Below are 22,417 nucleotides of genomic sequence, written 5' to 3'. Positions count from 1 at the left end.
CCTATGATGAATACGAGCACTACATATGGTAAGTATACACTAACAAAAAAATTAAAAGGAGAAAAAGGTGGGTGTCTCACGCTTTTTCATGATTGACGTCTCGCAATCTCCTTCCACTGAGGTCCCGGCAAGCCTCCCGATTGGTTGTCTTCTCAATCTGAGCACCAAGTGCTCGGAGCATAGATCCAAACCCTGAGCCAAGATATTGAGAAAACGCAGGTTAAAATGTGTCCAAGGATGAACACAAATCAGATTTGTGAAGACATTCTGGACCACAAGATTAAAAGTGATCTCTACAGTCTTTTTTTTTTTTTAAGAGAGACACGAAGGTTCTAACCCAAGCAAAGAGGGAAAAGGATTGATAAATCTGACTTAACCTCATGCCTTTTACCTCTCATTTCATATTTCTAGAATATTATAGTGTAGGATTTTTTTTTTTTTGGTACTGGGGATCGAACTCGGGTCCTTGCGCTTGTGCAGCAGGCGGGGAAACCACTGAGCTAAATCCCCGGCCCCCAGTGTAGGATATTTTAAGGGCTTTAGGCAGTGCCAGAGATCCCAAGATTGGCAGATTAAGAATTTAAGAACTAAGTGGTCGAGTTTTCCAATGAATTTAAAAGGACAGGCAACTTGAAGCTGTCAGTGGCGCGTGACATGCATCACTCTTGTGAATTCCATTCAAAAGACAGGATGATTACAGTTTGAGGTCAATGCTCCGAAAACCAAACCAAATCAGTGTAGATTAAGAAAATCTAATCCAGTTAAACACCTAGAACTGTTCATACTCTGTTTTCACTCTTTTTTTTTTTTTTTGGTGCCGGGGATTGAACTCAGGACCTTGCGCTTTGTGAGGCAGGAGGCAGAACCACTGAGCTAAATCCCCAGCCCTGTTTCCACTCTTTTAATTTCTTTTCTCAAGTTTTTAGATGTAAATACAACTAGGACTTACTTACATTGACCTGTAAACAATTGTGTTTCCTAAAGTGATTTTAGGTCACCTTTTGAACAACGATAAGGAGACAAAATACTGATAAAAGCAGAAGTACATCTGATTATTTTAAAGCTCACTCTTCAGCAAACTGGACAGAGTAACGGTCATTTTTCTTCGTCTAATCTTCCCACAGCTTTAGAGCCTAGGTTCCCTAAGAGGAACCAGTTGAAGAAAGTGGGATTTATTTGCATCATGCTATTCATTTTTTTTCCTTTTCTTTCTTTTCTTTTTTTTTTTTTTTTGAGAAAGTGGCTACATAGTGAGTTCAGGGCCCGCCTGAACTACAAAGCGAGACCCTGTCTCAAAAAATAAATAATCAAGAAAACATCCCAAATTAGGTAATGAAGGATCTCACAAAGCAAAACAGAATGGTATACTACAGAAAGCAACGAGTTTAATCTGAAACATAATGTTAAAGATTACAGAGGTGTTACAACCAAGTAATGAACATTCATTTCCTACCTCCTTTCCCACCACGAAGTCTAGGTTCCAGACTATAAACAGCTCCAAGCTGTACTGGGCCACTGGTGCTAATGAGGGCTCCATCGCATTTCACAAAGAAGCATTCCACAGGCACATCCTAGAGACAAGTTTGGATTTTTTAATGCCTTTTATGACATAATAAAGTTTCTTATCTTTTTGTTACTCCACTTACAGGCAGATAGTGTGTTCAATTAATATTTGTTGAACTGAATATGAAAACTACTAAAGGAAAGAGTCACTACATATGATACATCCTGGGTACAGTATTTTCCTAGTATTATCTAATCATGATACATTAAACTTTCAGTCTTTTTTTTTTTAACAAAAATAGAAATTATTTCTTTTTCCTTTTCTAATAGGTCATCTGAGTCATAGGAGACTATATGGGGCACTGATCCAGTAACTCCAGAGGTCATTTCCTCTAACTTTTTTTTTTTGGTACCAGGGATTGAACTCAGGACCTTGTGCTTGCGAGGCAGGCGCGGTGCCACTGAGCTACATCCCCGGCCCTACTCTAACTTTTTTAAACAGGAAAAAGCAACCTAACATCAGGACTGGCCCCCAAATTTAAAATTAACAATAAAAGTCCTGAAAAGTGTGAGTAGGTATAAGAAGGAGAAACGACAGAGAAAAGAATAAGGCTTTTTTTCTTGTTCTACAGTGCTGGGAATGAAACCCAGGGCCACATGCATGCCAGGTAAGCACTCTACCACTGAACTACAAACCCTCAGGACCAAAGGCATATTTTGTTTTGTTCTGAGGTAGGGTCTCACTGTGTAGCTCAGGCTGCTTTCAAATTTAAGGTGTTCCCTCCTGTTTCAGCCTCCCGAGTGCTGGGATTTTAGGGGTGTACTGCCATGCCCCCTCCAAGGGTATGTAGTTTTTTTGGTACTGGGGATCGAACTTGGGTCCTTGTGCTTGCAAGGTGGCCAGCAGAACCACTGAGCTAAATCCCCGGCCCAAAGGTATGGTTTTTAATACACTATATAAGCGTCCACATTTTTAGGGTCAGCTAGGAGGGCCTGTTTTTTCTGCTAGCACCCCCAACTTACAGCCTGTCATTGCCCAAGTGCCCCATACCCACTGTGTATATATCAAACACTGTCAGATCAAGTAATGAAAATAAAAAATACAAACTGTCTTTCTAAACGAGTTTTTGATGCTGAGAGGAATATTCTTCAAATTTCTATGGAACTAGAAATACACAGTTAAATCTCCAATATCAGGAATAAAGAAATCCAAACACCAATGGAGAAGGAAAATGCATTATTGCTATCTTCCTGAAACTGAAACTCTGGGCTAAGGATTTAGCTCAGTGGCACCCTGCCTGCCTTGGAAGTGCAAGGTCCTGAGTTCGATCCCCAGTACCAAAAAAAAGAAAAGGAAACTCTGAATAATTCTTTCTGAACCACATCCCACAGCTATTTCAAAAGATATCTCCTTCATTCATTCAACTAAATGAGTACTTACTATCAGTCCAAGTACTTTTCAAGTGTTAGGATATTATAGCAGATAAAACAAAAAATCTTATGATGGTAACCAAGAGGGTAAAACAGACCTTTAAAATTAGTACTTTTTCTTTTAAAAATATACTGCTTCTCCAAACTGCTACACGATGCAGGCGTACGGCAGCTCTTTAGCTCAGGTGGATAGATGCTGGTCCCAAGACGATGGAATCCAGTTTTGTTTCCAGAAGGGGAAGAGGAGGGAAACAGCATGGGAACATCCTATTGTCTCACTGTATTTCTCCTCTCTCTTCTTTACTATAAAAGCCCTGCACACTTCGAGGAGGTGATTTGAGATAAAAAGAGGCTCCTCCACCTCATTCATAGCTAGCTTTGAATAAACCCTTTCTTTTCCAAAGTTTGTCTCTCCTGTTCTTGGGAAGGTGGAAGGGAACCACATCAAATGCCTTTTTATAAGTTGTGAAGTTTTTTTCTCCACTTTATTGCTTATACAGATTAATGGGTTTCATTTTGGCAGACTCATATATGCACATGACATATTTTGATCACCCCATTCTCTTCGCTCCCTTAGGAGTGCTGCTTCTATTCACATTTGCTATGATTATATTTGTTAAATAACAAAGAAAATAAATTCTATTTCTTGCTTATTTTAAAATTCTTATTCTCAGGGCCGGGGATTTAGCTCAATGGTTCCGCCGCATGCCTCACAAGCGCAAGTTCCCGAGTTCGATCCAAAGTACAGAAAAAAAAAATTCTTATTCCCAGCTGGGCATGGTGGTGCACACTGGCAATCCCATTACTCCAGGAGTGATAGAGGCCACAATGAGCTACACAGCAAATTTAAAGCCAGTCCCTGGACCACATAGTGAGATCTTGTCTCAACAAAACAAAACAAAAAACCTTATTCTCAACACTCTTCATAGTTAAGATCCTATTTTTTCTGGTCTCACTTTGGATTAACTATCATTAAATTTGCATACTGTACTCACAGGAGTTACTGTCAAATATACTAAAAGCCAACTATTTGGAAAATATTTCCCCATCTAGATGGTCAAAAAAGTTGTTAATTTTACCCTGAGTTGCAATGTAGAAAGAAAAATGAGGAAGCTGAAAAGCCACATTATTTGCCAACACACAACGCTTCTTCATGGAACTGACCAGGTCTTCTGGAAATTTGTATTGTTAAGCTTATAAATAACAAGCAGAGAAAACAGCCTAGAGAAGCACAGATGAGGCGTAATTACAAAGGAAAAAAGTTCTAGATCAAGAGCCAAATTCAAATCAGATTCAGGAAAATCATTAAATTCTTTAGATAACTGACCAGGTTTAATATCTTGTAGTTGGTAAAAGTCTGCTTGAGAATTTAGTAGAAAGACAGAAGTAATTTTAAAACCCTCTGAAAGGATTTCATAAATTGTCACAATAAATGACCATGTAAACACGTAACAGGTCTCGAGAACCCACGCTCTCAATAGGACACGTGTAAGTGGCTGGCCCCAATCCATTTCTCTCCTCACGCGCCCTTTTGCCTGGGTTTGGCTATGACATATAGGACTTCTCTAGGCAGAAGCAAACGGAGCTGTGTGACAAAATACACCTCATCTGCCCATAGTATAAATATAAGGACGTGAGTCCTAAATGGTCAACCTCATTTATGGGTAAAGAAATACAACCAAAGTGTTTACAACTGAGAGCTGGACTAAACATCTGCAACGGGAATCTTTTTCTTTCTGTGGAGAAAAATGTCCACCGCCACAAAGCAAAAGCAAAGTCAGTCCCAATATCAACTGGAAGTATCTTAAAACTGGACAATCAGTTCCAAAAACTAAAAACCCAGAGAAAGGACAGATTCCCGGCGCGCCCGGCCCCGCCCCCAGCCCGCTCTTTCCTTTTTTTTCCGGGAACCGCTGTCCTCACCAGATGCTGGCAGTGTCGGTGGATAATGTCTCGTACGGAGCACCGAGCCGGGGCCCAGTGCACCGCCTTGTAGCTGCAGCCGGGGCCGCGAATCCACACCAGCGCTCCAGTCCCCGCCATTTCTCCCACTCCGGAACCCGGAGAGCACCGGAAACGCCCGGCACCTGACTACAAACCCCGTCGCTCTGGGATGACGCCACACTCGCCTTCCGGCGCCCCGCCCCGCCTGTCTCCGCGAGCCCCTCCCCTCTCCTGGGGCCGGCACGTGACGCTGGCTGGGCCGAGGAGGGGAAGGCGAAGGGCCTGGCTAAGGCCGATAAGGCGGCCCGCTGGAGTGCCTGATGTTGCTAGGAGCAGTTGCTAGGGCGGGGCTCGAGGGACTGGCTATAAAGGGGTGGCGCTAGGTCGGGTTTCGAGCATTTTGGCCGAGAGCGCTAAAAAGGCCGCGAAGAACGGTCCCGGGCCTGGGCCTTCTTCGCATCTGTGTAGTTATTTTTGGATCATGGAGCGTTGTGGCCTGAGAGCTCCCTGGAGGCGCGGGGAGAGAAGCTGCGGTCTTCGCATGTTAGGGGGCGCTGCCTTCACCCGGAGAGCGACGCACACAAGCGCACCCTCACACCCTCGAGGGACGAGTCAGGCGACCCCAAGGGCCCCCAAACGGCAGCTCGCGAGCTTTTTCTTCGCGTTTGTAGGGAGAACAAACAGCTTGCTCTCGGAAAACAGCCGAGCCCTAACTTCCTGCCGGCCACGCTCAGTGTATGCTCATTTCTGCCTGACTGTGCTCTACGTTATTTCCTCTTCCACGCTGCTTTCACAGTATTTCACCGCAAGTGGGCCCTGGTGGAAGGCCGGCTCGAGTGACGTTGGCATTCACGATGCTTCCACCCCTCTTGCCACGGCGTTTGTTCTGCACCTGGAAGCCGACTCGTGCATGTCTGCGGGACCCGGCGCCAGGGCACTCGGAGTGAGCCCTGAATATTTCATATGCGGTGATTGCGGTATTTCTGAAGGCCTACACAATTTAAAAGAGGCTGAGTGTGATGTTAGAAGGGTTGTCAGGCGTTATCTGTCCATCCTAGTCACAAGTGAAACACGTTCTCAGCTGTTAAGAGCCTGGCAAATAAAACTGCGAGGGGAAAGCAACAAAAGAGTCAAAAATCATTTATCTGTAGCAGTGTGAGGAAAAATAGAATCCCAAGGGCTGTGAAGTTAAGATTTTTGTGTTTCCATTTTTTCTTTTTTTTTTTTTTTTGGTACCAGGGATTGAACTCAGGACCTTGTGCTTTCGAGGCAGGCAGTGGCACCACTGAGCTAAATCCCTGGCCCTAAGATTTTTGTGTTTATTTCATTCAGAAGGAAACGTGAGACAGAAAAGGCCTCCATGGTGACTCCAGCAGATAACATAAAATTAGGTTGCCCCTAGAAGTAGTATTTTAGAAAGGAGGTGTCATGGTGACCCTAGGATACACAGGTGTCTCACCAGCCATACTTAAGCAGTCCAAACTTGAACCTGTGAGTCCTATAATCTCCCCGGCTCTTCATCCTTAAGGATCCTACATAAGTAATCCAGACCCCTGAGCCTTAATTCTTTTCTTGTTCATGATTTCTGCTTACTGGGGATCCAGAAGGGCTACTTCAGGCCCACAGTGGTAATCCCAGCTACTCTAGAGTCTGAGGCAGGAACCCAGCCTGGGCCACATAAGGAGACTCCAAAAATGTTAAGGGCGGGCCGGGGATTTAGCTCAGTGGTGCCGCCACACCCTGCCTCGCCAAGCGCAAGGTCCTGAGTTCGATCTCGGGTACCAAAAAAAAAAAAATGTCAAGCGCTTGCTCGGTAAGTAGCTCAATGCACGGCCCTGGGTTCAATCCCCAATACAAAAATAAATAAATAAAAAGAAAAAAGGGACCCAAAATAGTTACTTGGAGAATCTAGGGTCTTCCTCCCCTGCAAATAACAAGATAAAGGTCAGTTTTTGTTTACATAATATTTTTGTGTCAGGATAATGCATTTATTTGATAAGGATTAAACCCTCCTAATAAGTTCTATATCATTCCTCACATATCCAGTCCTATCCAAATCTAAAGACTGAATAGACTTATAGCCCTCTGTTACATTTAAATTCCTACTTAAACAGTCCCAAGTGTTGAATATGAATTTGTCATTTGAAACATGAAATAAAAGAATTAAAATGTGGACATGTAAATATATTAAATAACATTATTAACCTTTCAAAGGCGAATTTTAGGAGCAATATATAAGCCATTGTTAAACCTTCAATGTTCAGTAAGGATTGGTTGGATATCTGATGAATTACTAAGGTAGTAAACCTATTCCCAGTGTACACCTGAAGAAACAATATTTTGCACTGATACAAAGCATTCTGTCCTAAGGATGCAGAATTCAACTGGGATTGCTCACTATTAAATTCAGTTAAATAATGAGAGAAACTGAGGTACCTGGAGTTAAGGCTGCAGCCAAGAACATGGTGCATATTAGTGGATAAAAATCTAGAAAGACAGCTGATGAGCTGGATGACGGACAGTATAGTACATGGTGGGTGTTTAGTAGCCAGGGCTATGTGGTCAAGCTGGTCAGTGATTATAAAGAGAACCACTACTGCCACCTTCCCCAGCTCGCGGTGTCAGGAGGGGAGGGGCCAGCAAAACTCAGGTACGGATTGCGACGACTCCCGACAACTCGGTGCTGAGGGTTGGAGCCAGTTTATTGTCAAAACAGTGCGGCCTTGCTCTTGGGACCGCATTTGGTGTTCTCTACAGTAAACCGTACTGGTTTTGTTCCTGCCTGTGTACCCAAAAGAATGACTCCCGCTGTACGTCTGCTTTTTGAAGACTGGCTCAGCCAATGAGAAGGACGCTAGGAGAGCATCCCGAGGCAATGAGGAATAATTGTTCCCTGCCAGTAAATGCAGCACCAGAGAGGAAATGCCTGTGTGACAACTGATGACAAGGCTCGGCTGAGCCGGATGTCCTGCTGGTCTGGAAGAACAGGAAGCAGAGCTGCACACTGGCAATTTCCATAAACAATAGCCAGGCTCCGGAACTCGTGAGCCCACAGACCGTGCATGTGTGTGACATGGAAGCGGCACTTCTGTGCTTTAGTGCCCAGAGGGCCAGAAAGGAAGATGTTCATACTGTCTTTATGGAAAAGCAGTACCTCCCGTGCCGCAAGAACTGCCACAGTCATCCAAATTGGCAAGCAGCAAGGAGGTCAGTTCTTAGGATGGAAAAACAGCTTCTGCTTAAGAGCTGTGTAGTCCACGCCCCAGGTGGGCAGTGGAGGAGGTGAAGCCCGGAGCAAGCCCCAAGGTGTTTGGCTGCCGGGGAAGGCAAGACCCCACCGTCTTCCTTTCATTGGATGGAAGAAAAGAGCGCACACAAAGGGTGAGGCGGGAGGGAGGGAAGAGGGTGGTGTTTAAGCACTGATGCTGGGGAGGAGCAGGAGCAGGCAGGGAGACCACTAGAGCAGAGCCGCAGGGTGGGCATAAAAGCTGCACCTCTCACCCAGCGCTGGCCGCAGAAGCTCACCTGTGCGCTCTGCTGCGGACAAGACGCACGGCTCTTCCCGCGGGATGGCTTCCATAGGGAATGCCCCACTCCTAACCGCCTCATCACTAGTCTGCATTAGCGTGACAGCACTACTTCACAAAGTCTTTCGGTTTTCATTCTCACCATCACCATCAAAATATTTGTTCCATTAAAAATCCAACTTCTGGGCCAGGGATTTAGCCCAGTGGTGCCGCTGCCTTTCTCACAAGCGCAAGGTCCCAAGTTCGATCCCTGGTACCAAAAAAAAAGCAACTACCTAAAAATTTAACTTCTGGGCGCTAGAGGTGTGTAGTTCAGTGGTAGAGACTTGCCTACCATGTTTAAGGCCCTGGATTCAGTCCCCAGCATTAAAAAAAAAAAAAAAAAAATGCTGTGCTAGTCATTGTACTAGAACTATAAAGAGAAACCACCAGTGTCTGTCTCTCAGAAATTTCATGTTAGCACTGTAATTTTTTTTTGTTTTTGAGACAGGGTCTTGGTATGTGGTTCAGGCTGGCCTTGAACTCACTATATAGCCCAGGCTGGCCTCAAATTCACTGCAATCCTCCTGCCTCAGCCTCCTGAGTGCTGAGACACAGGCATGTGCCACCATGCCTGTAATTCTTTCAATATGAAATTTGATTTCACTCTAGTCAATAAAAATCCTTGATCCTGTATGAATTTTGCATAGCCATGCCTTTCAAAAGGGGGTTTTCTGCCACATGTGGTGGCACATGACTTTAATCCTAGCGCTCAGGAACCTGAAGCAGGAGGATCCCGTTTCAGCCCAGCCTGGACTACACAATAAGACCTTGTCTCAAAAAAAAAAAAAATTGGGGGTCTTCCTGGTCTTTGGGAGTATTTTTCTTTAAATAGTTGATTCTTTAGTTAATGTATTTCTGTTGTATTTGGGTTCTCCAGAGAAACAGAACAGGAGAATGAATAGATAGATAATAAGGAAGTAGCTCATTCCATTCTAGAGGCTGACACATCCCAAGGGCAGCAGGATAAGTCGGCAGGCAGAAGACCTGGGAGACTGATAATGAAGTTGCCGTCAGAAGGCCAGCAGGCTGGAGAATAACGGAGAGCTGATGTTTCAGTTCAGATCCTCAAGTCGAAAGCTGACTGAAAATGCCTATTTATCCTGTCCACACATTGAAATTCTCTGGACGTTGATAGAAGGGGAGATAGGATGTAATGTGGATCATATCACATGCTGCTTTGCGTTTTCTTTTTGTGGTACTGGGGATTGAACATAGGGGTCTTGTGTGCGGTAGGTAAGCCTTACTTATTTTATTTATTTTAATGTATTTATTTTGTGTGTGAAAACAAAAATACTCGGGATTAAATCCAGGGCCTACACACTGAGCTATAGCCCGAGCCCTTCTTTTGGTTTTATTTTTTACTTTGAGACAAAATCTTGATAAATTGCCTAGGCTGGGCTCAAATTTGCAGTCTTCCTGCTTCAGCCTCCAGAATGCTGGGATTATAGGCATGTGCTGCTATTATGAGATGCAACAAATTATGTAAAGTCTCCAGATGAATTAAAATAAAATTAGAGCAGCATTTCCCAAAGAGTCTTCTATGAAATAGTAGGTTACCATAAGGCACTATAAAAGAATTCCATTTTCAAATACATTTGGAAGCACTCCTATTTTGGGGTGCTATTGAACAGGGAAATGATTTCTGACCAGAAGTAGCCTGTGCTGCAGCTAACTGGGTAGCAAACAAAAGGTTTCTCCTAGCTCTGACCCCTCCCGCACCTAAAACATGTCCAGCAAGTCTGAGTGAGACCCGAACATGTTTTCCTCCATTGTCCTTTGTTCTCATTAGGGTTTCTGTGACCCTTGCTTCCCGCCATATGTAAATAAGGTGAATCCTAGTGTACTTTTCCATCCAGTTGTATAAGCTGAATGTATCTACCTCAACCACTGAAGTAATGTTGAGTGTCTTGCCACTATATCCCTACCCCTCTTTTCCCAAATCTATATAAACCCTGTTCACCCCAAAGATGGGGTTGATCGCTTTGTGGAGAAGTCCCCAATCAGTCTGCTAGCAAAATAAACCTGCCTCCAACTTCCAGGGTGTGTGCTCCATTCAGCCTGACTCTATTATACCACCTAGAGCTGCAACACTGTGAGTTCTGTTTGCTACAATACTATGACAAAATATCATAGACCACACAGCCTACACAGCAGAGATTTATTTCTTTTTTTTTTCTGGTACCAAGGATCGAACTCGGGTCCTTGCGCTTGTGCAGCAGGTGGCGAAATCACTGAGCTAAATCCCTGGCCCCAGACCTTTATTTCTTACAGTTCCACAGGCTGGGAAGTCCTATGATCCAGGTATGGCAGATTCAGTTCTTGATGAGGACTCTTCTGGCTTGCAGATGGCCCATTTTTGTTTTTTTTTTTCCTGTACCGGGAAACAAACTCAGGACCTTGTGCTTGCCAGGCAGGTGCAGCACTACTGAGCTAAATCCCTGGCCCAGATAGCCTGTTTTGAGGAGTTTTTAAATTTTCTTTTATTTTTTATTTTCATTTGTGTTTTGTTTTATTGGTGTGTGCTTTTGGGAGAGAAAGAGAGGAAGAAGGGGAAGGAGGGAGAGGAAGAGAGAGATCTTATTTATTTATTTATTTATTTATTTATTTATTGTTTTTCGAGACAACTCTCACTCCGTAGCTTGTGCTGGCCTTAACTCACTATGTAGCCCAGACTGGCCCTAAACTTGAGCTGATTCTCCTGACACAGCCTTCCAGGTGCTGGGATTGCAGGCATGCATCGCCACACTGGCTAGTCTCTTCTCACAAGGGCACTAACCCTGTCATGGGGCCCTACCCTCATACCTCATCTAACCCTAACTACTTCCCAAAGTCCCTACTTCACACCTCCTAACACTGTCCCACTAAGAGTTAAAGCTTCCACATACAAATTCTGGGTGGATATGTTCAGTCTGCAACAATGCCCATACCATATGCATCTTTTTACAGATTCACAAAGTTTATTAGCAAAAACCTTGAGAAATTCTGTTATCTTTGTCTAATCCAATGTTTCACTAATTTATCTGACCATGGAGTTTCTTGTCAAGCTATACCAAATAGCATGCTTTAGGGTTAGTAGAGAATTCAGAAAAGTCTGGGATTAAGGTTTGGAAGTATAGGTTAACTATGGGGTTTCTTAAAAAAAACCAAAAAAGCAGAGACACTGAGCACACAGGTGCTACATCTGAGCCCTCCAGGCATTACGAATCCCGGTTCACCTCAGTACCTGGAACCACTGCAGGAGCCTGGATCCTGAACAGCCCCCAAATGCTGCTGTGTCCAAGGCTTGGTCCCCGGGAGGCGCTGCGGATGGCGCTGGGACCTTTGGGAGGTGGGACTGGTGGTAGATGAAGGTCACTGTGTGCTGCCCTCGGGGTGTGTGGGACCCCAACCCTTTCCTCTTCCTTTTTGCTTCCTGAACAAGTGAGTGGTTTGCTGTTTTGCACTGGACCCTTCATCAACCTCTTTCACGCCCAGGACCTCTAGAATATGACCCAAAACAAAGCTTTTCTCTTTGAAAAGTGATTGCCTCAAGCATTTTTGATAGTGACAGAAAGCCGACTAACACAAATGTACACTTTTTCACCACATACCATCCAAACCACTTAACTACATATTATGTTCTAGCTGTTAGGACCAATGCTGGTGAGCTTAGTCTTTCTTCTTTCTACCACTTGAAAGATAAGATAATAACTGAACACAACTATATTACTTGTCCTCTTCATGCTCATGTCCAAAGTCAGCAACTACAAAGGAATTTACTGTACAGAGATGAAATCTATATCTAGATATAGATATATCTAGAGCTATATCTATTGTGGCTCATGCTGAAGATTTAGAGACCTGTGATCATACAATTCAGTTTAACAAGCATGTATTTCTTGCCTCCTGAGTACAGAACAGAGGTATAAGAGGAACTAGACAGGGAGACACCAAGATAAAAGAGGGGCTCTCTCTCTCTCTCTCTCTCTCTCTCTCTCTCTCTCTCTCTCTCTCTCTCTCTCTCTCTCCAGAAGGTTCTGCTGGTTTCCCCAGCTCTGGGTACCTGGCTGTGCATTGCACCACCGTGATGGGCCACCATCCCATGCTCATGCTCAGCCAGAATACAAAGCATGAATCTGGAAGAAAAGTTTAATCTGGAAACATCAATGCTGCTAAAACTATTGCAGATATCATTCAAACATGTTTGGGACCCAAGTCCATGAAGAAGATGCTTTGGGATCCAGTGGAAGGCATTGTGATGACCAATGATGGCAACGCTATTCTTTGAGAGAGTCAAGTCCAGCATCCAGCAGCCAAGTCAACGACTGAAATTTGCCAGATCTAAGATGAAGAGGTTGGAGATGGGACCACATCCATAACTGTTCTTGCAGGAGAGATGTTGTCTGTGGCTGAACACTTCCTAGAGCAGCAGATGCACCCGACAGTGATGATCAGTGCTTACCACAAGCCATTGGATATGCTCAGCCTTCTAAAGAAAATCAGCATCCCTGTTGACATCAATAACCATTATATGATGCTAAACATCACCGGTAGCTCCATTACTACAAAAGTAATCAGTCTGTGGTCTTCTCTGGCTTATGACATTGCCCTGGATGCTGTCAAGACTGTACAGTTCAAAGAGAATGGTTGGAAGGAGACTGACGTCAAAAAATATGCAAAGGCAGAAAAGATAGGTGGGGGCATCGCTGAAGACTCACGCATCCTGTGTGGTTAACATCCTGTCGTGATTCACAAGGATGTGACCCATTCCCCCTTGAGTTGTGCTGCTGGATTCTCCTCTGGAATACAAGAAAGGAAAAAGCCAGATGGACACTGAAATTACACAAGAGGAGGCTGGGGATTTAGCTCAGTGGCACCACGCCTGCCTCACAACCACGAGGTCCTGAGTTTGATCCCTGGTACCAAAAAAAAAAAAAAAGAAATTACACAAGAGGAAGACTTGGCGCAAATCCTCCAGATGGAAGAAGAGTGTATCAAGCAGCTCTGCAAGGACATCATCCAGCTGAAGCCTGACACAGTCATCACAGAGAAGGGCATCTCAGACTTAGCTCAGCACTACCTCTTGCAGGCCAATATCACAGCCATCCAGAGTCCAGAAGACACACAATAATTGGATTGTTAGCGCCTGCAGGGCCTGGATAGCCAACTCGAGAAGCTGAGAGAAGATGATGTTGGGACCGGAGCAGGCCTGCTGGAAATCAAGAAAATTGGAGACAAATACTTTACATTCATCACTGAGTGCAAAGACCCCAAGGCCTGCACCATCCTCCTCAGAGCAGCCAGCAAAGAGACACTTTCAGAAGTAGAGTGCAACCTGCAGGACGCCATGCAAGTGTGCTGCAGCATGCTCCTCTACCCTCAGCTGATGCCGGGAGGTGGGGCCTCTGAGATGGCTGTGGCCCGGGTCTTGACAGAAAAATTCAAGGCCATGACTGGAGTGGACTAGTGGCCCAAGAGGGCTGTGGCCCAGGCTCTGGAGGTCATCCCTCGAACCCTCATCTAGAACTGTGGGGCCAGCACCATCCACCTACTGACCTCCCTTCAGGCCAAACACATGCAGGAAGGCTATGAGGCCTGGGGTATAAACAGGGAGATGGGGGCTGTGGCGAATTTGAAGGAGCTGGCCATATGGGAGCCTTTGGCTATGAAGCTGCAAACATACAAGACAGCAGTGGAGACGGCAGTTCTGCTGCTGATTGATGACATTGTCTCAGGCCACAGAAAGAAGGGTGACAATCGGAGCCAGCAAGGCAGGGCTCCTGATGCTGGCCAGGAGTGAATGGGGCCCAAAGCAACTTCAGCACACAGATCATCAGTCTCCCCTTTTCCTGAGCCAGTGTGCCAGGAGCACTGTGGATGTCTTTTTTGGAAGGGGTCACGTTGAGGGGCAGGCCCCAGGCCCTTTAGTCCCAGCTCAGTTTGCAAAAGGCACTGACATGTAATCCTTCTTTATTGTAAGCTTTCTACTTAGTTTGCTTCCTGTGATTAAATCTAAGTCATTTTAGGGCCAGGGATTTAGCTCAGTGGTTCCACTGCCTGCCTTGCAAAAGCAAGGTCTTGAGTTTGATCCCCAGTACCAAAAAAAAAAAATCTAAGTCATTCTAAAAATAAATAAAAGAGGGAAGGACTTACTCTTCCAGTGCTCTAAAACTATAATTTAAAAAATTTGTCTTTAGAATAGCTCAGACCAATAAATGCTATAATGGAAACACAGGACACTTGGGCACACATATCCCAAGGTTAAATAGGAGAAGGAAGAAAGGAGAGAGGGAGAGGGAGAGAGGTGTTGGGTTTTGAATCAGTGTACACTGGAAAGGCTGAGTAAGTAAAAGAAAACCATTTCTCTCTCACCGCATACATATGCACAAACGGAATGGAAACGTCAGCCATTACTGCATAAAGTATGTGCAGAGGGACCACGCGCCCAGCAGAGGCGCCAGGGGGCCATAAAGGCCATGGTTCTGAACCCCAGAAGACAGAGCAGAAGTGAACAACAGAGAGGGCCTCTCTGAGGCTCCTCAATGAAAACTGAAGCCCACTGGGAAAGTGAAGAGAATCTCTTCAATAAAATCACACTGGACCATGGTGGTTGACTCATCCTCTGGAGCCCTCACCCATCAAATGGATGGCCACTGACAGAGCCATGGAGCTAATTTACAGATCTGCCCCAAGTGTGCCTGGACCCATCACACTAGGACTTCAGAGATGGAGAAGGACTAGACACCGGCTTAATGAGGGTGTCGGAAAGCCACGGGGACTATTTGGGGTCTGTTCTAGCCACTGCGCCTCCCCAGTCAATCAGCTGTCTTCCCGTCCCCTCCTGTGATGACCCTGTGTCTTTCTTCTATTCATGCTATCTGTCATTCACCTGCCTACACTGAAGTATCAAAACTGCCATTCAAAGTTTGTGAGAATGATTTCATTTTTCCTAGCAAGGCTGTGTACTTCTAGGTTATCTGAAACTATATATATATATTTTTCTGTGTTCATATTTTCTGCAATAATAATGACAATAACAGCTAACATGTATTGAGCACTTGCTATATGTCAGGTACTCTTTTAAATACTTAGAATGCTTAGGTAATCTAAGAACAGACCTAAAAACACTGACACAGCAAGATCTCCAACAACCCTATTTTGCCAAACAAAGTTCAAAAGCTCCATATACTTGACTTCTGAATCAGTGTAAGAGCTTCCAATCAAACTGATGGTTCTGTACAACAGTGATTGCATATGATCAAGCAATTATGATCAGTCATCCCAGTATCACCAGATACCTGATGAGAGCTGATAATGTGGTAATGTGGATGATAAACTCCAAAACAAACAACAAATACACAGAAATAAGAGAAGAGGATTAAATAACAAAAGATACTGCATCTAAGAAAAGAGAACATGATATAACAAAAAAGGAACATTTAGAGGCCATAAAGGTAGTCTTAGAAATTAAAAGGATGACAGTAGAAATGGAAAAATTCAGTAATAGGCATGGTGGTGTACACTTATAATCCCAGCACTCTGGGGGCCTGAGGTAAAAAGATTGTTAGCCTGTCCTAAGCAATTAGTGAGATTTGTCTCAAAATTAAAAATAAACAAGGGCTGGGGATATAGCTCAGCATGAAGGTTTTGGATTTAATCCCCAGTACAAAAAACCCCAAAAACTCAGTAGTAAGTCTCCTAGAAAGTAGAAAGAATAGCCAAAGATAGAAAATTGAAGAGAAAAGAAAACAAAATTAGAAGAATAGTCTAAGAAATCCAATATCTAAATAATAGGCATTGAAAGAAAAAAGAGAGAAAAGAGAGAAACATCATCATCATAAATGATTCTACAAACATTTCCTGGAAATGAAACACAAGCATTTGGAGCTTCAAAGAAATAGGAAGAAAAGGTCCAAAGGGGTAGGGGAAGTGGGAGGGGTAGGGGAAAGGAAAGAAGGGAAAGGAAAAATTATGAGAAAAGGAAAAAATGGAAACAAAGTCTTTGTAAATAGGGAAGGGTGGACAGGACATGGGGAAAAAATAAGAACCAAGATCCATCACGTAACGGTACAAGTACCCAATGATAAATGTAAATGTATTGTATACCTAAAATGTACCAATAAAAGAATTTAAGAAAAAAAAAAAGTATGTCCAGAGCATGGAGAAGGCATGAAAGCTATAGAAGTTAGTTAATGGCTGGAGAGACTGAGACAGCTGGACCTCATCCAAAAGGAGAGACAACACGAGGTTTTGAACAGAAGAAACAAGGTCAGATATCTGGTTTTTTGTTTGTTTGTTTCCAAAAAACGCTGGGGGCCAGGGATTTAGCCCAGCGACACAGCACTTGCCTGGCAAGCATGAGATCCTGAGTTCAATCCCCATTACAAAACAAACAACAGCAACAAAAAAAACCCTGGGGAGACATTTGAATCATAAACAACAATCATAGCCATGACTTCCTCGGATTTTCTGTTTTATAAGTGTGGAAACAGACCGAGAATGGTCATGCGACTTGACCTAGGTCACATAGCAGCATGGTTCTGATATAGGAAACACAGGGTGGCGGAGCTGGCTGGGAAAATGAGCAGGACCTGTCAATTACAAGATCCCAGGGCAACCCCAGGACCCCATAAGAAGAACTTCTCTCAAGCTCCCAAGAGATGTAGATGGCATAAAAGAAGATGGTATGCCACCTGGAGCCACTACGATGACATCCCACATTGTGTTTCTCTGATGCAGTGTGTACTGTTTTTTTTGCTTTTACTTTCTTTTTCTCTTGCTTGACCCAAGTTCACTCCGCAGAGCTGGTTTCTCTCATACCTATTCACCCCGCATTTTTCGACTAAACACTTGACACTGCTTTTGGCTAGTCTTGTTCCTGAATACTTTTGATTGGCGAGCCATTTCTAAAGGGACTACTGCCAATTTCAACTCCGTTCTGACTGATTCCACTGCATCGAGCCTGGTTAGGCAACTACCGAGGCCCAGAGGAGACGAAAGTCTGCAGGTGACAAGAGGACAGGTGGAGCTCTGAGAAGGCTGAGTGGCTCCCTGTCTACTAGTGGTGGCCTGGTGGCCTGGAAGAGAAAGAACATTCTAGTAAATCTTCAGTGTCACCTTCCTGCCAGAATCCTCAAGGTCACCTCCAAGTGCTGAGCAAGGAAACCCAACCAGGACACTTCCCTGGGACTTTACCTTTGCTGCATTTCTCTTCTTCGCCTTTCTCTTTATACCTCCGGGCTCTATGCAGCCTATTTTAGTGTTGGCGTTATGACTTTATAATGAAGTCCTAACACTATCTTCAAAGTCTAAAAACTGCATCTGCATAAGTGGAAGTAGCCAGTGAGCAGGCAGGCTGCGGAGGACACTGTGGGAAGTCAATGCAGATGAAGACACAAGGCCGGGCCAGCACCTTCACTTACATTCCTTTGTGTGATAAAAAAAATTATGGATCTGATCAATGTACATTATATGCATATATGAAATATCACAATGAAACCCCTTAATTTATATGATTAATATGTGCTAATAATTAAGAGGATAGTTGATTGTTTTAATAATTATTAAGATTGTAATTAATAATAAATTCCTCCTTTAACTATAGAAACATATCCTGAATTGGGCTCAAGGCCACTAGAGATGGAGAATTAAGGTCTCCTTTAGTACTTGTTTGCTAGTTTTTCTAAAGTTTGCATCAGGAATCAAGGGTTGTTCATATCAATGTCCCTTTGCAAGGCCTGTCTTAGTTACTTTTTCATTGCTAGGATAAAATAGCCGACACCCACAAGTTAAACTGCACAGTTTATAGAGGTTTCAGTACATAGTAGCCTGGCTCCAAGGCAGGGCAGCATGGCAGAGGGGCACTGCAGAGGAGAAACAGTCCATGGGAGGGCAGGCAGGAGCCAGCAAGCCTATTGGTTGGTACCACTCACACCCAGGGTGGGGCTTCCTATTACCCACACCCAGAACTATCCTAAACAAATCACTGGGCTATTCCATGACCACATCCTTAATCCATATTGAACACCCTTAATCCACACTCACACACCCTAGATCTAGCCACCTCCAAAATGCCCCACCTATGAGAGCATGAAGCTTTGGGGGGACATCTAGATACAAGCCATAACAGGGACCAATGCCAACTGAAGCCAGAGCATGGTGCTGCAAGGCAAGATTACTTGATGACAGATTTGGGTTCTGCCTATCTTCCTCAGTGCTGCTTATGCTTACATGTTAAACATGAAGCCTCTCATCCAGATTCATGTATATGCCTGACAGATTGTGCCTGAGGCTGCCATCTCCTACTCCAGATCACTTTAACCCTGAGACTTGTGATCATCACAAAGAGGACCAAGAGGTTCATCTGGCACCAGTCAGACTCATATGTCAAAATTAAACATCTCTGGTGGACAACAAGAGGCAGAGAAGATTCAAGGGCTAGATCTTGGCATGGGTTATGGACACAACAAGAAAACAAAATATATGCTGCCCAGCGGCTCTGGGAAGTCTCTGGTCCACAATATCATGGAGCTAGAAAGGCTGGCTACTAATGTGCGCTAAATCTTCCTGTGCTAAGATTACTAACAATTCCCCCAAGAACCACAAAGCCATTGTTGAAAGAGCAGTGACCAATCCCAACGCCAAGCTATACACACACACACCTAAACGTGGGGAGGAGGACATAAAGAGAGTTAAGATGTGTCATGTATGTGTACCAACTGCCCATAATGAATGCAATCACTATGTACTACAAACATGTACTAATAAAATAAAAATCATAAAAAGAAATGGCTCATGTGTTCATTTTGTGTTTAAATAAAACCCTAAAAATTGCCACAAAAAATCCTATTGTTTCTAATGTAGAGTCTGAAATGGAGTCTTTTTATGGATTTTTGTTGTTGTTGTTGTTGTTTTAATTAAATTGTAGACTTTCCTGGCATGCCAGTCATAGCAATCTAGGGACATCTAATCATCTGATCTCACGCTTAGCCACAAAATAAATAAATAAATAAATAAATAAATAAATAAATAAAGGGCCGGGGATTTAGCTTTTTGGCTCCGCTGCCTGCCTCGCAAGTGCAAGGTCCCGAGTTCGATCCTTGGTACCAAAAAATAAAAAATAAAAAATCTCACAGTTAGCCTATTCAAAGTTGCCCCTTGCAAGCCAGGAAATGATTTGACCTGATCTGCTAAGGAGTATGTTCGCATTTACTGTGCAATATTACCCTGGTTCGTTGTCCATTGGAATTTTCATTCCTGGAAATACAAAGTGGAAGTGGTTTCATGATCATACTAGCTCTAAGCTTTGTCTTATTTAGCTTGACTTGGCTTTTCTTTTTCCTTTTTTGCTGGCAGGTGAGGACATTCGACTTTTTCAAACCCATTTAAGGCATGCTCTAACAGCATCTTGTGATTTATTGCTTAATTATAATTGTATCCATGTCTGCCTGGGCCTGTGAAAGTATTGGAACTCTTCTTCCCATGTAATATAGGCAGTCATAGCTTTAGACTCAGAGCAGACTTTTTATAGTTAATGAATTGTTGCTAAAGCGGTACCAATCCAAGTCAACCAAAACAAGGACGAAGGAATAAAGCAGAGAGAAAAGGAGAGAGGGTATTTGCTAGCAAGGAAAATGGAGGCTGGAGAAAACCCAGGCTTACAGGTTGAAATAGTGTTCTCTAGTTTGCTTGAGTCACAACAGACTTTCAACTGGTGATCAGGAAATCATTTGAGCAATTCTGAGAGTGAGAGAGATGAAGAGAGAAAGAGGGAGCGATCCAAAATGCTTCATGAAGAGCATCTATGAGATGGTAGTGGGGGAGCATCCTTCTGGGTGCTGGGATCAGCTGAGCTTCACTGCTCTAGGAGCCTGGGATGGAGGCCAAGTCACGTTTTCTTTTGGCTTGTCTTCCCCTCTTCTTCTTCCTCCACCTGCCCTCGATAGGATGTCCATCCCAGGCTCCTAGGGCCAAGAAGGTGAGCTGGTCCCAGCACCCGGAAGGAAGCTACCTGGCTCCATCCCAGGCTCCTAGGGCAGTGAAGCTCAGCCAGTCCGGTCCCAGAACCCAGAAGGAAGCTCCCCTGCTGCCATCCCAAGCTCCTAGGGCACAGAAGTTGAGCCGTGTGGGCACCAGAAGCACCCCACCCCCGCGGAAATGAGAAGACACATAAACAAGCCTCAAAAACAGACTTCCGGATCCCCTACAGCAACCCCAAAGGGAAACGAGATGGAACAATCTGATACTCAACCACCTGGACTCTCTGAACTGGCAACAAAAGAGGATCTGGGAAAAATGAAATCAGAAATAATTACTCAGATAACAGCAAAGATTTTGCTCATGGTGCAAGACATGATTAATAAATCTAGTGAGGACACAGATAAAAAAATAGAGGATCTGAGGAACATGATGGAATCCCAACATAGGAAACAAATGGAATCCATAAAACAGATACAAACAGATTTTCAAGAGATTAAAAACTCCATCGAAAGTTTGCGCAGCAGAATGAACGAATGTGAGGATACAGTTTTACATATAGAAGATAAGATTGCAATTAGTGAGGAGGAAAAGAAAAATTGCTTTAAAATTGTAAGGGAACATGAGAAATCAATCCAGCAGCTGCTAGACGACGCAAAGAAGAATAACATAAGACTGATTGGAGTCTATGAAGAAAGAGGAGAGAGTGCAGATGACATAAAAACACTCTTCACAGAAGTGATGGCAGAAAACTTCCCAAGCAGGGGAAAAGAACTTGACATACAGATAAGGGAGGCATATAGGACTCCGGCTAACCTTAATCAAAAAAAACTACACATAGGCATATAATAGTTAGGATTCCAGAAATCCAACAGAAGAATAAAATTCTACAAGCAGTGAGAGAAAAGAAACAAATCACATACAAAGGAAAGCCCATCAGAATCACAGTAGACTTCTCAATGCAAACCCGCAAGGCAAGATGAGCTTGGACTGATGTATTTCAAGCCCTAAAGGAAAACAGCCTCCAACCCAGATTGATGTACCCTGCAAAACTATGTTTCAAAATTGATGGATGGCCCGGGGATTTAGTTCAGTGGTTCCGGCGCCTGCCTCGAAAGCCCAAGGTCCCGAGTTCGATTCCCGAAACAGACACAAAAAAAAAAAAAAGTGAACATTCAAAATTGATGGAGAAATAAGACACTTTCATGATAAAGAGCACCTCAGGAACTTCATGAATACCAAACCAGCACTCCAAAACATTTCAGACAATACCCTAGGAAAAGACAATGAGGATCACAACCCCAGGAAACCCAGCAGAATGAATCCATTGGGCGTGACAAATTAAACGCAAAGGGGGGGAATCCAACAAAAAGAAAGAGTCATGACAAGGCTTTTAAAACTTTTGACTTCATCTCCCTAATGAGTGTATAATCCAGTCTTATTATTGTACTGATTAGTATTTTTCTGATTCTAGAATTGCACACCATTCCTTGTGCTATACTGGCTATTTATCATCTTCTTATGTCTACATTTTAATTGGGTTGTCTATTAATGAGCTCTAAGAATTCTTTATATATTCTGCTCATAGGTTATATGCATTGTAAATATGGTCTGTTTAAGGACTACTTTTCATTTTAATGATGTCATTTAAAGTTCTAAATTTTGATGGAATCTCATTTATCAATTTTTTTTCTTTTATACATCATGTTTTTTATATCCTAGGTAGTTCTTGCGTACCCTGAATTCATAAACATTTTCCCTTATAATTTCTTCTTAAAGTTTTATACTTTTAGGCTTTCTTATTTAGGTTCTTGAATCCCTTCAAGTTAATTTCATGTATGGAAAAAAGGGGTTGAGGTTAATTTTTTATATACAAATACCAGGTGTTCTAGTGCCCTTTGCTGAAGACACTATCTCTTCCTCGGCTCTTGAATCGAGTTTATATTCTATAGAATGTTAATGTTAAATAATCTTTCAAAACTCAGTGGACCATATATGTGTGTTTCTATTTCTAG

The 22,417-nt window shown here is 43.4% G+C and overlaps 1 protein-coding gene, 1 long non-coding RNA gene and 1 pseudogene across 3 annotated transcripts in view; 2 read left to right on the top strand and 1 right to left on the bottom strand.

Annotated features, from left to right (window-relative positions):
- Window positions 1–5,044, bottom strand: part of Sde2 (spliceosome associated SDE2) — a 30,194-nt gene extending 25,150 nt beyond the window's left edge. Inside the window, exons 1-3 of the mRNA XM_004861982.4 lie at window positions 4,858–5,044; window positions 1,454–1,571; window positions 81–192 (exon numbers count right to left, since the gene is read on the bottom strand). Of these exons, the coding sequence (XP_004862039.2) occupies window positions 81–192; window positions 1,454–1,571; window positions 4,858–4,977 (350 nt within the window). The 5' untranslated portion in view covers window positions 4,978–5,044. The remainder of the gene's footprint in view (window positions 1–80; window positions 193–1,453; window positions 1,572–4,857) is intronic.
- Window positions 5,045–5,114: 70 nt separating this feature from the next.
- On the top strand, window positions 5,115–22,104 carry LOC147823216 (uncharacterized). The gene is made up of 2 exons (XR_015444297.1): window positions 5,115–8,085; window positions 19,782–22,104. It is a non-coding gene; the product is annotated as an uncharacterized LOC147823216 (long non-coding RNA).
- Window positions 12,338–15,791, top strand: LOC101699069 (T-complex protein 1 subunit gamma-like; annotated as a pseudogene). The gene is made up of 2 exons (XR_015444296.1): window positions 12,338–13,279; window positions 13,381–15,791. The product of XR_015444296.1 is annotated as a T-complex protein 1 subunit gamma-like (transcript).
- Window positions 22,105–22,417: the final 313 nt, after the last annotated feature.

This window comes from Heterocephalus glaber, unplaced genomic scaffold (assembly GCF_053883595.1).
Source record: "Heterocephalus glaber isolate CG9 unplaced genomic scaffold, H.glaber_assembly_v1.0 deba00001600, whole genome shotgun sequence".
Classification (NCBI taxonomy): domain Eukaryota; kingdom Metazoa; phylum Chordata; class Mammalia; order Rodentia; family Bathyergidae; genus Heterocephalus; species Heterocephalus glaber.
The sequence above is the reverse complement of the archived record's forward strand: the minus strand, read 5'-3'. Positions and strand labels throughout refer to the sequence as shown.